The sequence below is a fragment of the Pelodiscus sinensis genome, chromosome 2 (assembly GCF_049634645.1).
Source record: "Pelodiscus sinensis isolate JC-2024 chromosome 2, ASM4963464v1, whole genome shotgun sequence".
NCBI classification, from domain to species: Eukaryota; Metazoa; Chordata; order Testudines; family Trionychidae; genus Pelodiscus; species Pelodiscus sinensis.
In genome coordinates, this window is record NC_134712.1 from 224,365,854 (window position 1) to 224,381,097 (window position 15,244).

Below are 15,244 nucleotides of genomic sequence, written 5' to 3' on the forward strand. Positions count from 1 at the left end.
ACATCCCGTCCTGACATGTACCCAGTCAACATAAGTTAAAATCCTCCATTAATTTATTGCATATACTCACTTTGCAGCCTCTCTAATCACCCTGAGTCTTTCACAATCATTTTCACCATCCTGATCAGATGGTTCATAGATTAGTGCCCTGGTATTACTCATCTCATTTGTTATCCTCATTTCCCCAAGTTTCTCTGGCATCTGTTATATGAATAGCCTAAATTCACCCACTAGAATTTAGACTTGTACATGTTGTCAGTGTTCAGTTATTTTCCTCTAGCTCCTAGCTGTACTTTACCAACTTCTTCCTATCTTCTTTATGTGAATATAGAGTTCCCTCTTAAGTAAATTAATCCGTAAGAGTTGGGTCTGCCTGCAAAAAATCCTCTACACTGTTTTTATGAAAGACAAGGTGATAATAAATGCAAAATCAGGTTTTCTTTGGATACCTCAGACAAACATCCAGATTACGGGACCTTCCTAGCGGAGTTTCATGGCATTGCATTCAAGTTAAAAAATGCATAGGTCATTAAACACTAGGGCTACATCTACACTTCAGGCTTCTTGCGCAAGAACTGTTTTGTGCAATAGTTTCTGTGCAGAAGTTCTTGTGCAAGAGGGTGTCCACACTGCCATGTGCTTTTGTGCAAGAGCATCCATGGCAGTGTGGACACTCTCTTGTGCAAGAAAGCTCTAATGGCCAGGGCTCGACAAACTCTGTAATCTACTCGCCCGTGGCAAGTAGATTACAACCCGGAAGAGCCGGGTTCGGGTGATCTGCGCATGTGCAGAATGATCTGTGCATGCACAGATCGCCGGACAGCGTGGCTGGCGAGCGGGGCTCGCCGTAGCTCGGCGAGCCCTGCTGATGGCCATTTTAGCCATAAGGGTTTCTTGCTCAAGTAACCTCTGTTGCCCGTCCACACTGCCTTCTTGCACAAGAGGGCTTATTCCTTGTGGGGAGAGGAATAACACTTGTTCAAGAAGCCCTCTTTTCTCATACTTTACTGTAAATTTACTTGCGCCAGAACACGCATGCAGTGTAAACACTCTGCAAGTTTTTGCGCAAGAACGGCCATTCTTGCACAAAAAGCCTGCAGTGTAGATGTAGCCAAGAAGTAAAAATGTAAGTCTTGCCAAAATTGTCGCCCACTTTTTGAATTTTTATAAGAGTCGTAGGGTATGTCTATACTGCAGTCACGGGATGTGACTGCAAAATGCAGGACAATGTAGCACTTTAAAGACTAACAAGATGGTTTATTAGATGATGAGCTTTCGTGGGCCAGACCCACTTCCTCAGATCAAATAGTGGAAGAAAGTAGTCACAACCATATATACCAAAGGATACAATTAAAAAAATGAACACATATGAAAAGGACAAATCACATTGCAGAACAGGAGGGGGATGCAGGGGGGGGGAAGGAAGGAAGGTAAGTGTCTGTGAATTGATGATATTAGAGGTAGGGAGAGTGGGATGTTTGTGAGTTAATATCTGTTTCTTGTATAAAATACTTATCAGGTGGTTTCTTAATTTCTTGGATAGTGTGAGGCAGAGTCTTTCACTGTAGTCAGTGCAGTATGTTGATCTTAATGGATTGTTCACTTTCAGTCCTTTGGGTACGATGTCCATTTTCTTGCACTTGGATAGAAAGATGATGTCTGTCTGTATCTGTGTGAGTTTCTTCGTATGGTTGATGGATTTCCATTCCAAACAGCTAAATGTAGTGCCTTGCATGTAGAATAGTGATAGAAATGTAGCCGTGTTAGTCTGGGGTAGTTGAAGCAAAATGCAGGACAATGTAGCACTTTAAGGACTAACAAGATGGTTATCTGTTTCTTGTATAAAAAAACAAGATGTAACTGCAGTTTCTATAGCCCTACTGAGCTAGCTCTACATAGAATATAGGGACCAGAATGACTGTACCACACCATTAAGCAGGGGGGAATTTGGCTGGTGGAATGAAGAGAACCGTGCTTTATGGATGGTGTGGGAGCTGAAGGGAGAGGTCAAACTACTGCAACAAGGGACAAGGGGCCAGCGTGGTGACACTAACACTTCCCCCCTCAGAACCAGATGGGTGGGAAGGGTTGAAAGGGACGGCTCTGTGCTTGAAGCTCCCTTCTCCATGAAGCAGGCTTAGGTAGTGTGTGCTTCAGTCCACACTGGACCTGTGGATGATTCCTGGGCAAGCTTGTACAGCCATGCTAAATGCACTCTGCTGCAGTTTCCATGCTCCAGGACCTAAGTCAGCTAAGTGAAAGCTAGCCCTGGGTATGTTTACTTGAACTGTAATCACAACCTATGACTGCAATATAGGCATCCGCCTAGAGCGTAACTCCTAAAACTGAGAACAAATATTTAAACACATAGTTGTTTGAATGCACGACAATGCTAAGTATACCCGTAGTATATTTATAAGTTGCCATCCACTGACTTACTGTTCCCTCTACTATACAACTTTTTCTTTAGGAAAAATTCCAATATATGGATCTCTGACACAGAAATGATACATGTATCCTCTTTCCTGCAGTTTTGCTGCCTGCTTTTACTAGTGCTCTTTTTGTCATTGAGAGGTTATGACAACATGAGCCATATTGTATTTATAAACATCATGTGTTTCCTTGATATGACTTACAGCGTCTGCCAAACAGAACACATGGAAGAAACATTTCTCATTAGCTCAGCATTGGTTTTGGTAATACTGATTTCCGGGACAGGAAAAATGCCTTTCTTGCTCAGACTTAACTTTCGGACAGCAGAAGCAAATCTTGTGAATGTCCATGAAATTCTCTTGAACAAGGAAGCTGCTGCTGTTTTAGCCCACATGTTTTGTCTAAGAGCTTCTTCTAGCAAAACAAAAGCATAAGTTTAGTCTTAAGAAAATGTATAAACAAGCTTAGCTGAAAATACTTTTGTGTTTGAATACCTGCCAGATGCTTCTAGAAAAGGAGTTCACCAAAAGATGTAAGGTAAGATGCCTATTCATAGTGAATATAGAATTCCTTTTTCGTTTTGGCTAAAGGATATTTTTAGAATAACTGGGGATTTAAACCAGAGATCAAAAGTAGGAATCTTCTTAAATCTTCCAGAAAAAGAAATGTTTTATTCTGTTGGCTACCAAAATTAGGCTTTATGTTTTGTTTAACATCTGTGAATTGAAAGTAATAATTCAATTATTTTGTAACTTGTCATTTTAAATCTGGTTGAGAGTTCAATATAGTGTCTGATGCTCTGGGATTGTTTCTGTGACATGAGTTTTACTATTTTTAGTGAATGAGCTGCTACTAAACTGTCAGTTATTTATGCTGCTATAGGGAAGGAGACATTGAGAGGTAGCTGTATCTATAACTGTGATAAATATAGTAAATTTACCTGTTCTCTTTCTTTCATGTGTAGTATAAAAATTATACCCATAAAATGACCTAGATTATTGAGAAGGTGTTTAGGAGATTAAGAATTCATTTTTTAGCTTTAAATAAAACTAAATATAAATCTCAATTATCACCCCTAAATTGATCTGTTTAAATGTACGTATGCTGAGCTACGTCTGATGATGATCTCATTGTGGTTTTTTTAAATAATTAAGTGGTATTGTTTCTTTGTTAAATTATATTTATTTTGAAAAAATATCATTCATGTTCTATATAATTATATAGATTCTGTAATATACCAGTAATCTAAAAGTAGCTTTTTAAAAAGTTTCCAATGAATATAATGGATCTATTAAAACCAAGTTCTATCTACTTAGTGTTATGTTAAATGAGATCAAACTTGCTTTGAAAAAAAGCATTTTAGCCCACACCAACTACTCTAGGAATATGAGTATGCCACACCCACTCTGCAAATACCAGAAATCTACCAGTTATATATTATTCTCCTTTTAGATTATCACAAGCTCATCATCTGGAAATCCCCCGTAACGTTTTCTGTAAACAAGTAGATCCACACTCCCACCATGATACTCTCACTAAAAAGTGATTTTTGTTTCCTTCAGAAGGCCTCTCTTTCTGGCTGAGGCTTGCAAACAGCTTGCTTTGGAGCATATCAGTATTCCTCCCTGGTAAGACAGAATTATTTAACAAAAAACAACAAATGGTCTGATAGCACTTTATAGACAACAAAACATATAGATGGTATCATGAGCTTTCGTGGGCACAGCCCACTTCTTCAGATGACCAGAGTTATGATTTTGGGATATGAACACTCGAAATAAATAGGAGAGGGTAAGGGGAGGGAGGAGGGAAGAAAAAGGAAGAGGGAGGGGACAGAGCATCAGTAAGTATCTGGAGAATGGGTACTTAAACCGAAGCAGATAAGAATCAAAGTCAATCGATAGATTCCCATGTCAGGAAGTATACTACACAGAGAGCTGTTAGCACCTTCAATGGCTGTTAAATTGGTAGTGTCCCAACCAACCTTCATCACTATTGAGTCCATTAGCATGTGAATTGAATTTGCAGATGAACTGCAATTCCAATGTTTCCCTGTGTATCTGGCTTGTAGAGCTGGTTTGTGACAAGACAGCTATTTGGAGATCTGTCAGAGTGTGATTTGGAAGGTTGAAATGTTCCCCAATAGGTTTCTCTATGTTTCCTTTATGTATATCTGATTTGTGTCCATTGATTCTTTCCCGCAGAGACTGTCCAGTTTGTCCAATATATATAGCAGTGGGGACTGCTGGCATTTGATGGCATAGATCAAATTACTAGATGTGCAGTCAAGTGACCTTTTGATTTGGTGGTTTATGTTGTTTGCTCCAGAGATAAATTCGCCAGTATAGATATGTGGGCAGAGTTGGCATCTTTTTTGGCTGCAGAGATGGGTTCCTGGAGGCTTATGATGTGGTTGTGTGGCATGGTTACCAGAAAGAGTTTGTTTCAAGTTAGGGGCTTTTCTGTAAGCAAGAATAGGTTTTTCTCCCAAGGCCTCTGAGAGTGAGGGATCATTTTCCAAGATGGGTTGTAGATTGTGTATAATGCGTTAGAGGGGTCTGAGTTGTGGATTGTAGGTAACAACAAGAGGAGTTCTGTTATTTTCTCTTTTGGGTCTGTCTTGAAGTAGTTCATGTCTGGGTACTTTTTTGGCTCTGTCAATTTGTTTTTTCACTTCTCCGGGGGGGGGGGGGGGAGTATTTCAGTTTTAGGAATGCTCTGTAAAGATCCTATAGGTGATTATCTCTGTCTGTGGGGGGTCGGAGCATATCCAGTTGTATCTTAGGGCTTGGCTGTATACAGTCAACTGAAAAATGTGTCTGGGATGGAAGCTGGAGGCATGAAGGTAAGTGTAGCAGTCGGTGGATTTCTGATATAGGATGGTGGAAATTTGTCCATTATTTAACTGTATTGTAGTGTCCAGGAAGTGGATTTCTCGTGTGGACTGGTCCAGGCTGATGTTGATAGTAGGGTGGAAGTTGTTGAAATCTTTGTGGAATTCTTCCAGAGTCTCTTTTCCGTGGGTCTATATGATGAAGATGTCATCGATGTAATATAAGTAAAGTAGGGGTTTTAGGGAGCGAGAGCTAAAGAAACGTTGTTTAAGGTTAGCCATAAAGATGTTGGCATATTGTGGTGCCATGCGAGTGCCCATGGCTGTGCCGCTGACTTGGAGATAGAAATTGTCTCTGAATTGGAAGTAGTTGTGGGTGAGGACAAAGTCGCAGAGCTCTGTCATCAGGTGTACAGTGTTGTTATCGGGGATGGTGTTCTTGATGGTGTGTAATCCGTCTTTGTGTGGAATGTTGGTGTAAAGGGCTTCTACATCCATGGTGGCTAGGATGGTATTTTCAGGAAGATTACTGATGTTTTGAAGTTTCCTCAGAAAGTCAGTGGTGTTACGGAGGTAGCTAAGAGTGCTGGTAGCATAGGGTCTGAGGAGGGAGTCGCTATAGCCAGATAATCCTGTGATGTGTGTGCCAATGCTGGAGATGATGGGCAGTCCGGGATTACCAGGTTTGTGTATTTTGGGTAGTACAGTAGATAGAAAGTTCCTGGTCGGGGATTATGGGGGGGGGGGGGGTAAATTTGTTCCTGAGTAGCATCAGGGAATTTCCTGAGCAGTTTTTTCATGTTTTTTTGGTATTCTGTAGTGGGGTCACAGGAGAGAGGCCTGTAGAATCTGGTATTGGTGAATTGTCTGTTCGCCTCCTGTTCATAATCTGTCCTGTTCATGATGACTACAGCCCCTCCTTTGTCAGCCTCTTTGATTTTGATGTTAGGATTGGTTTTGAGGCTGTGAATAGCATTGAAGCTTCAGAAGTATTTAAGATCAACTCAAGTTTTCTGTTGGCCTGTGACTGAGTCCAGGGTCAAGTCTTTAACACAAAGTGCAGATGTGATGTTGGCCTTCTTGGGCAAAAGTACCCTTCAATGGGAGGTTTCCCTGAATGAAGACATGAGGATTGGGTTTGGGTCTATTTTAGGGTCTAAAATAGTTAGATCTAAACATTTACATGTTAGTTGCTTCTTTTATTCTTAATCCACCTACTTTTACAGAAGGTTTCCTAGTTGTTAATCCTTGGGTGTTTTACTCTTTCATAGCTCTTGCTTTTGGCAAGTCACTTTGCAATGCTATGACTATTTACCTCCATTTCCTAAGTATTTGGCAGAGTCAGACATTGCTAGAACTTGCTAATGCGATGGCAGATTATAAACATACTCACAGCACTGTCTGCCATTGACCAAAACCAACCTTCCCTTGTAAATAAGGAAGCTTAAGAGAATTCAGAAGATGCTGGGATAGCACTTGAACCAAAGATGGCTTTCAGTCTTCCATGCAACTTTGCACATCTGCCCTGGCCTCAACAAAGGTTAAAAATCGCCTTGCTGAGGTTAATTTAGTTTTTGTGCTCTCTATAGCACCTTCTCAGTTTGAAGGAACCATTCTTCTCTCTTTAAGCCTGACATTGCTTTACTTAATCAGAACTTTACTTTAGCCATTCCTAGCATCCTTCCATATTACACTATCTAGAAGTGCTTCTCTTCGTATAGGAACTAAGTTCCCTGCACACAACTGAGTCTTCAGTTCTTTATTAAACCAATCACTTTCCTCTAGGTAAATACAGCACCTAAAAGCCCAGATTCCACAAGGGAGATAACTCACTTTGTCTTCATCTTCTTTTTTCCGTAGAGACAGAAGAGTGATCCAGCTCCTGATCTTTTAGGGCAAGGGTGGGGAACCTTTTTTGGATTGGGGGCCGTTGATGGCAGAAAAATGAGTTGGAAGCTACACACAAGTCAGGGGAGAAATACACTCACTGACGTGGCTCCTGGCTGAGAAGGAGACAGATGCTCCCCACATTCCTTTCACACACTAGAGCCTAAGGGGACCCAGACTAGTAGATTTTGTGTTCTCCAGCCTCGCAGGGGGACGGGAGTAGGGGCTGGAGTTCAAGCATGGTCTCCCCAATGCTGGGGGGTGGGGAGAGCTTCAGGGGTAGGGTTACCAGGTGTCCGGTTTTGAACTGGACAGTCCGGTATTTCAGCTTTCTGTCCGGGAAACAAATTGAGAAAATACCGGACATATAAATGTCCGGTATTTTCTAATTAAGTAAGTTTTATTATTATGATGAGTATCAGCACTGCGTGAGTTTGTCTACCAGCCAGGCAGTATGCAACTACACAGTAAAGAGGAGGGGGGCGGGGCCGGGGCGGGATGGAATCCCTGGGGCCGGACCCACCCATGCGCCCTGCCAGGACCATGCGCAGGATGGGCAGCACCCTGGGATCTGTGTGCGCCCAGGCCAGCTCCGCTTCCTGCCAGCTGGTTCCCCCCGATTCCCCCCTGGCCAGCCCCACTCCCCCTTACCCCCTCCCAGTGAGCCCCACTCCCCGCCGGAAGGTTCCCCCTGGCCAGCCCTGCTCCCCCCAACGCCCTCCCGGCCAGCCCTGCTTCCCACTGGCCAGTTCTCCCCCTGATCTCCCCCGGCCAGCCCCACTCCCCCCAGCTCCCTCCCAGCCATCCCCACTCCCTGCCGGCCTATTCCCCCCCCAGCCAGTCCCCTCTGGCGAGTTCCCCCCCCCCCCCCCAGTCTGAGATCAAGCCAGCCCTGCTTCCCGCTGGCCGGTTCCACCACCGCCCCCCCCCCCCCGATTTCCCCTCCCAGCCAGCCCTGTTCCCCACCCCACCTCCCGCGATCTCCCTTGGCCAGACCCGCTCCCCCTGACCTCCTCCCTGCCAGCCCTGCTTCCCACTGTCCGGTTCCCTGCCCCTCTCTGACCTTCTCCCGCCAGTCCCCGCTCCCCTCCCATCCGGTTCTCCTCACACCGCACCCCCCATCTGAGAGCAAGAGTGTCTGGTATTTTTTTAAAACCATCTGGTAACCCTACTTAGGGATCGGATCCAAGAAAGCCAGAGACCGCATCCAGTCCATGGGCCTTAGGTTCCCCACTTTTGTTTTAGGGGAATCACCCCCACACCACTATAGTCTTTGATTAGCTGGTGTCAGTTCTAATCTGGAGTCAAGAAAACTGATTAGACTCTTGAAAATGTGAGGAGTGAAAATGGCCCTTTCTGGGATACACACAAGATCTGATATAAAAATAACCTGCATTGGCATGAACAAGACACCTACAAAAATCAGTAGGCAAAAGTGCACCATGTGAAAGTGTATGGTTTTGGGATCCACTCTTTCTTTAATGTATAGGAATGTATCATTAGGCTTTCAGACAATATGCATGTGATAGAAATTTAACATGCAAATTAAGTGACCGAATGGACTGAAAGATTTGCTGGGTAACGGTTCCTCAAACACTCAATTTTTAATCACCGTGAATAACTTCCATCCTCAAGATACCTACTTTTAATCTTAATTATTTAGTTTAGCCACATAAGCAGTTTTGCATCTAGCCATCTAAACCTCAGGATGGTCTTGGTGGATGCTTTGCTGGTGTATCAGCACATCCCTGGATGTATGTCTCATTCCTCCAACACTCCCCGCTTTATCCATCCATTATGGTGAAAGAAATCCAAGAAGACTAAATAATCATTTTATTAATAGCCTCTGATTGGATCCTGTGGTCTAGACTGTGTTTATACAACATGGTTTCAGACAGTGGCATTAAGTTTCTTCCAAGAAGGACCCATGTGAATCAAACTTCCCAAGTACTTTTTTTTTTTGTCAAAATGGCTCTTTCCTTAATCCAGTGACAACAGCTCAACAGCTCATTCTGTATACAATGAAAGCTCACTTAAGTAACCACGCAGTGAACTAGCAAAATTGTGTGCCTAGGAAGGGTGGTCTCTAACTGAAGGCTGAACAAAATTGTATTTGAAATCCTAGCAGTACTAAAGTGATTGCAGGTTACAGGTGGTCCTTACGCTCACATTAGTGGAGTACTAAGATCCCCACATTTCATTACTTTTCTGTCATGGTACACTGATTGCTAGTTTGTCTTTGCATTTGTCAAATTTTGAACAGAAGGAAATAAAGTTGAAAGAGAATAAATGTTCATGTAACAGAACAATTACTCTTGAGACAGTGATAGCAATTACAGTAGAGTCCCGATTATCCGACCTTCGCTAATCTGACATTCTGCTTTACCTGACATAGCCGAATAAACCCTAGGGTGCCATGCCGCATGCAGGCTCCCTGGCTGAAGAGGCTCCAGCAGCAGCCCCTGAAAGCAAAACTAAAACCCCGCGCTGCCCCCGGCCGCCTGCCATGTGACCTGGCCCCTTTCTCCTTCCCCAGCTGCTGATGACCCTTGAATTGCAGCGCACGGCGGGCAACTGAGTGTCCAGCCCGCAGGTCAGAGACTCCTGCCAGCGTCGCTTGGTCCCCATTCCTGCCTGGCCCCTTCCCTCCCTGCAGCCCCCAGACGTTGGCCAGGAGAATGGCCCTGCTCGCTGCCCCATTGCTCCGTGTGCTGCAGGGAGGGAAGGGGCCAGGCGGGAATGGGGACCGAGCAGTGCCAGCAGGAGCAGCAGCGCCCGGAGCAACGGGGCAGTGAGCAGGGCCATACTCCTGGCCCGCTCCTGGGGGCTGCAGGGAGGGAAGGGGCCAGGCCACCCAAATCAACTACAGGTAATTCTGTACTCCGTATTGTCCGACATTTTCGTTAATCCGACCACCTATCGGTCCCGTTTAGGTTGGATAGTCAGGACTCTACTGTATGTTAATAAAGTAAAAGATCTTAATGCAAATACTCACTGGCCTGCTCTAGATGAGTGGAAGATTCAGTCCACAACAAAGCAGACCAGTTCAGCAGGTTTACAGTAGCATATGCCAAAAAACCCAGATGTGTGGATGCTTCCTATGTGCTGGAAAGGAAAGGAGCTAGTGGATCCATTGTTACATTCAACCACTGACCTTTCCTTCCTAAAGATGAGGACTGCAGATAGAGCTGAGTGGGACATCACACGTTCTTTCATATCTGTTGTGTTCTTATTGAGTGGTACAAGTGGGTTACAGGTGTAAATATGTGTAGGATTTAAACTACAAACTATGTTGTATATATTTTCTTTACTATTTTTATCCTAACCTATTCCATATTTCTGTAATAGAAAACATGTTTTGACTCAGTCATTTGATAATTCCAGATGAGATTTAAAGGTTATGTTTTTTTCCTTATTCTTGTTTAATCATAAGAAGTTGTTCAATTCTACTTGGCTTTGGCACAGTAGGAAAAGCTACAAATATGGAACAAAAATAAAAGCTGAATAGTAGATCAGAAACTCAAGAAACCATGCATTTATTTTGATTTATGAGATCAGTTACTCACAGGACTTGCTTTTTTTTAAAAAAGAAATCTGATATAAGGCATATTCAAACCAAATAAAAATGCTGATCTGTACCAGAGCTGTATGTACTTGAAACTCTTCCTTTTTTGGAAAAAATGGATGAATCCATCAGTTCAGCAGTGCCCTAAGGAATTCCTGGAATCAAGAATGATTTTAAGGATTTGGCTTTCAAGGCTGATGGCGACTATATGCATTATCTTGATGATGCATTTGATCTCTTAAGGGGGAAGGGAAGGAAATGCTTGTTATCTCTACACAAAGCAAGCAACTTTGTTTATGTACTTAAAATCCTATCTAAAAGCAGCAGTACAAAAGCAAAACAAAAAACAAACAAAGCTGTTTGAGTGCAACATTAATTCCCAGCCATATCAAGAACTGCTACCTTAATTCAACAAAAATCGGTGGCAGCTTTTATATGTTCTGTCCAAAGAGACTGATAGCTTTTGGTTTGGGTGGGCCACAGTATGCTGATGAGTTAAATGTGGATATTGGCAAACCAATGATATAATTATGTAAATCCAACCTTTTTAGGATAGAAATGTGTTGTGTTTCGATGTGGGTTTTTTTTTTTTTTTACTTTCACATTATGTTTTTTGTGGAAAAAGAACACAGCTCCATGAAACATTCTCATAAATACTCAGAAATGAATTCATGCTAAGCTAGAAGATCTGGATGTTTCCCTTTGTGATCAGGGGTAGAATTATGCACACTGGTAGCAGGCAGACAGCTCGTGCGGCAAAATTAAGGTTGATGATGACGGGGGAAAGTCCCACAAGGTAGGCTTCATTTCAGGCATGCGTGTGTGTGGTTATGTTGATGCAGAATGTTCTGCATCTCCCACATGCAGCAGTGTCTTTGCAATGCAGTGTTCCATTTGTCTTTAGCATGGCTGGACCGGAAGCTCCTACTGGAATGACTTAGACTTAAAAATGACAGAAGAATTCAGCCTCATTCCTCCCTCCCACTTTAAATGGTACTCCACAAGCATACAAGGAAGCCATTTCATTGAAAACTAATCTATAGTAACTGACAGCTAAGGCTATGCAGTTGAGTTCAGGGAAAATATGACCAGGCCAGTGCAAATTTAGAGCCCTTCATACTACCTGAATCTGGACTGATATTGTGTCCAAGCTGAAATCAGTGTAGGTAAGAAATTAAATGTATTAGCATCATTATTATTATCCATCCCTTTAAAGGCTCCTCTAACCTACCTGCATTTCCCTTACTTGTAGTTTTCATTCCTGTTTTACCATTAGGAAACAAATGCATTCCTAGGAGTCTGGTCTTATAAGAGTGTGAAAGACAATTGGGTGGGACAATGGACAAGGACAAGCTGTGCCATAAATGCCCTTGGGACAGTGATCATATGTGTGTGTGGTCTGGAGTAGGACTGTATTTTGGAAGTGGCATGAGACACAACCCTTTGTGCAAAAGGTGGGAACTTGCTGCTTCTCACACACATACAAAGAGCCTGTTCAAGCTTACCCGCCCATTGTATAACCTTGGGACTTTTAGATGTCCTCCATGAATAATCAGAATTAGACTAGCAGTTGCATATTCACTTAAGCACAAATGCCTGTACATATGTTGGAACATCTGTTCTGGCATTTCCAGTTGGGAACCATTCCCGTTGCACCCAGATGTAATGCACATATGGAGTCTCTGGGCTACTGTACTGAATACAATGTGTAGAACATCACTGTTGTTTGTCGTTTTGCGAGGGGAGCCTGTCACTTTCCCCCGAAGCTTCATCCTCATTAGAATTGGATGAGTTTATTATGCGTAGTTGGGAGTCACTTGTAGCTTTGAAAGCACAATTCAAACTCTGTTCTGATTTATAGAAATATGAAGGGTCAGAGGCGGGCTAGAGCATTGCTCCACCCACAGCAGGGAGTGTTGGTATGTCCCTGCTCCCTGTACCCTCAGTCTCAGGCCATGAGGAGCCTGAAGCATTGCCCCATCTGTCCCATTCCCAGCTGTAATTTGGCTAAGCTCTATTTCTCTTTCACCCACCCCCACAATAAGCTGTTCCAACAAAACAACACATAGTGGCTTAAATTGCACTCTTTATCTCTTCCTCTCCTTCCACCTGCCTATTATCTTCTGTTGGTTAGACACAAGCTAATCCATTATAATTGCAGTCAATAAACCAATCTCTCCTAACCCTGAAGACCATTTCTGTACATTCTAGCTTTTACCTTTCCTTCAGTTTCTCCATTCTTGCCTTCCATTATGTCATTGTAATCTTCATTTTGTTCCTAGAATCTCTCTCTCGTGTTCTTTTCTCTTCCTCTGTCTCCTGCCATTTCTCTCTCCAAGGCCTAATCCTTCTATTTGTGTATCTCTGTCCTCTCAGTCTGTTAACCCTTTCCTGACTCACCCATGGAGCTGTCTTTACTCCCCAGATTCTCTCTCTCTTTCTCTTTCTGTCACTCACCTCCAGTCTCTCTCATAGAAGTCCTACCATGTTTCTTTCTCTGCCTTTCTCCTTTTTCCCGATAGCCTTCCAGCCTCACTTTCCTACTTTCCACCCCACACTGAATTTCCTTTTCACTTTTTCTTCCCCACTATTATGGATTATTTTGAGGTGGTGCCGTGCTTTAGGCTTTCCAGTTACCACCCACTTTTACCCTCCTGCTTTATTTACTAATTATGCAGTAAAAATTACATGTTACTGGAAAAGTTGTTTTTCCTTAATGATGAAAATGATATTGATGATATAACAGTCAGAACTTTCTCAGTTTACTGACCGTGATGAGAGTCTTGGTAAGTCTGACAAGCAGATAAGCAAGTGTAAGAGAAGGAAGGAGAAAGGAAATAGGAAAATAAAAGGTGCTTCTTTTCTGGTCTGTTGGTGCTTAGATGATGATGGTTGTCAGCTGCAGGAGGTATAGTTCTTTATTTGGGTGAGCAGAGACCTTAGATCAGGTTGGAAGGTGGATGAAAGTAAAGCCCAGCTGGTGGACAAATACTCCTTCTCTCAGGTTGGTACTCTATTTAACAGAAGTATGTGGAGTAGACGCACTACATGCCTCTGCCATGGATATATATATATAAACAGTGAGGCACTGTGTTGGGGGATAAAGATACACCAGAACTGTAGGGAATGTTCTGAACAAAGTTTTCTACATGCCCAACAATGCCTCCCCTGACTCCCCTACTGGTTTTATCAGTTTAGCGTCCTGCTTTCTCTGCTACCAGAGCCTTTCCCCACTGCAGTATAAAGCTCTGGCAGCGGGGAAGGGCTGTCCCCCACCAGAGATTTCACTGCCATTTGTAGCTACATCGCACAGTAGGGGCACAGCCTGCTTTTCGCTGTGATGTGTGGTTACATGTTTCCGACATGCTGTGGCCAGAGCAGACAAGCCTTCAGTGTCTGGAACCAGTGAGATGACATCAAATGAGCAGGCAGCAACAAAATCCAAGACCAGCTGTGATGTACTGAGAAAATCTCCAAAGCATTATGGGCTGAAATGTAATAGGCATGATACACATTTAGCTCCATGAGTTTAAAGAATAACCGAAGACATGAAAAGGACAGATGCAGAGCAAACAGACAAAAAGCAGAGCAAACCCAGGCAATAGCTTTTACATTTCTCAGTCCATTGAAAACTACCAGGCTCTTACCAGCTGGCCTTCCAGAGCCTTCCAGTAGCTCCTATAACCCAAACAAACTTAACTTGACAAACAGAAAATATTGAGTCATTTCAAAACATGCCTGTTTTAGTAGTCTTAGATCATGTCAACCAAAGTCCATCTCTCCAAAAGTGTTCTGCAAAGATCCATCAGGCAAAGGGTGTTTTCTCCTCTAACCCCCAATGCATGTTTTAAAACTTTTCCCTATAGTTCTAAGGTAAGAGTCCATAGGCCTTACACCTGTTCATCTCTCTCCTAAATTTGGTGGGATAGATAATAATGGAAGGCATGAGAAGCTGTGAGTATAACATTCTGGTTATCATCTCAGGAAGAAAAGGCTATGAAAAAAAGCTGAAAATGAGGCAGAGAGTAGATTGAGGGAAGGAAGGAAGGAAGGAAGGAAGGAAGGAAGGAAGGAAGGAAGGAAGGAACGAACAGAGGAACAGGTAGGCAAGAAGAGAAAAACGCCAATTACATCAGCATTATCGTAGATGTATATAATGTAACTCAACCACTGTTGCCAGCTTAGCTTTTTTGGGGGAGCGGACTTTTCATACATATACGTGTGTTCCACTGACTTCCTTTAGCTGGAAAAAACATGTTTATTTGTATTGATTCACCTCTGGGAGAAAACATGAGGTTTAAATTAGTGGGGAGTGGGAGGATTGAAGCTTGAAAAAATAGCCAGTCCCATCGGCAAGAATCTTGCTCATTTAACTTCAGAAGGGGCTTGTTATACTGACCCTAATTTTGTGACCCCAGAAATAATTGGAGAAGCTTGCAGAATCTTCAGCCCCCACAAGGTTCACCCACCCCGCACTTGCCTGCATTTTATTTCTGATAAATGTTTAATCATATGAAATTCCTGAT

At 43.0% G+C, this 15,244-nt stretch overlaps 1 protein-coding gene across 17 annotated transcripts in view; it reads left to right on the forward strand.

Moving 5' to 3' along the window:
• The window catches only part of KIAA1217 (KIAA1217 ortholog), a 549,474-nt gene that overhangs the window by 445,565 nt on the left and 88,665 nt on the right, over window positions 1-15,244 (forward strand). Inside the window, exon 1 of one of the 17 annotated variants that reach the window (XM_075922532.1) lies at window positions 2,599-2,965. The exons of 14 other annotated variants lie outside the window; for them this stretch is intronic. Coding sequence is in view for 1 of the 3 variants with exons in the window: in XM_006115304.4 (XP_006115366.2) it covers window positions 2,935-2,970 (36 nt within the window). In the remaining 2 variants the exon portion in view is untranslated. Of the gene's footprint in view, window positions 1-2,598; window positions 2,971-3,995; window positions 4,062-15,244 lie in introns of those variants that run through there. 2 more of the 17 variants (XM_006115304.4, XM_075922531.1) reach the window with 2 other exon arrangements.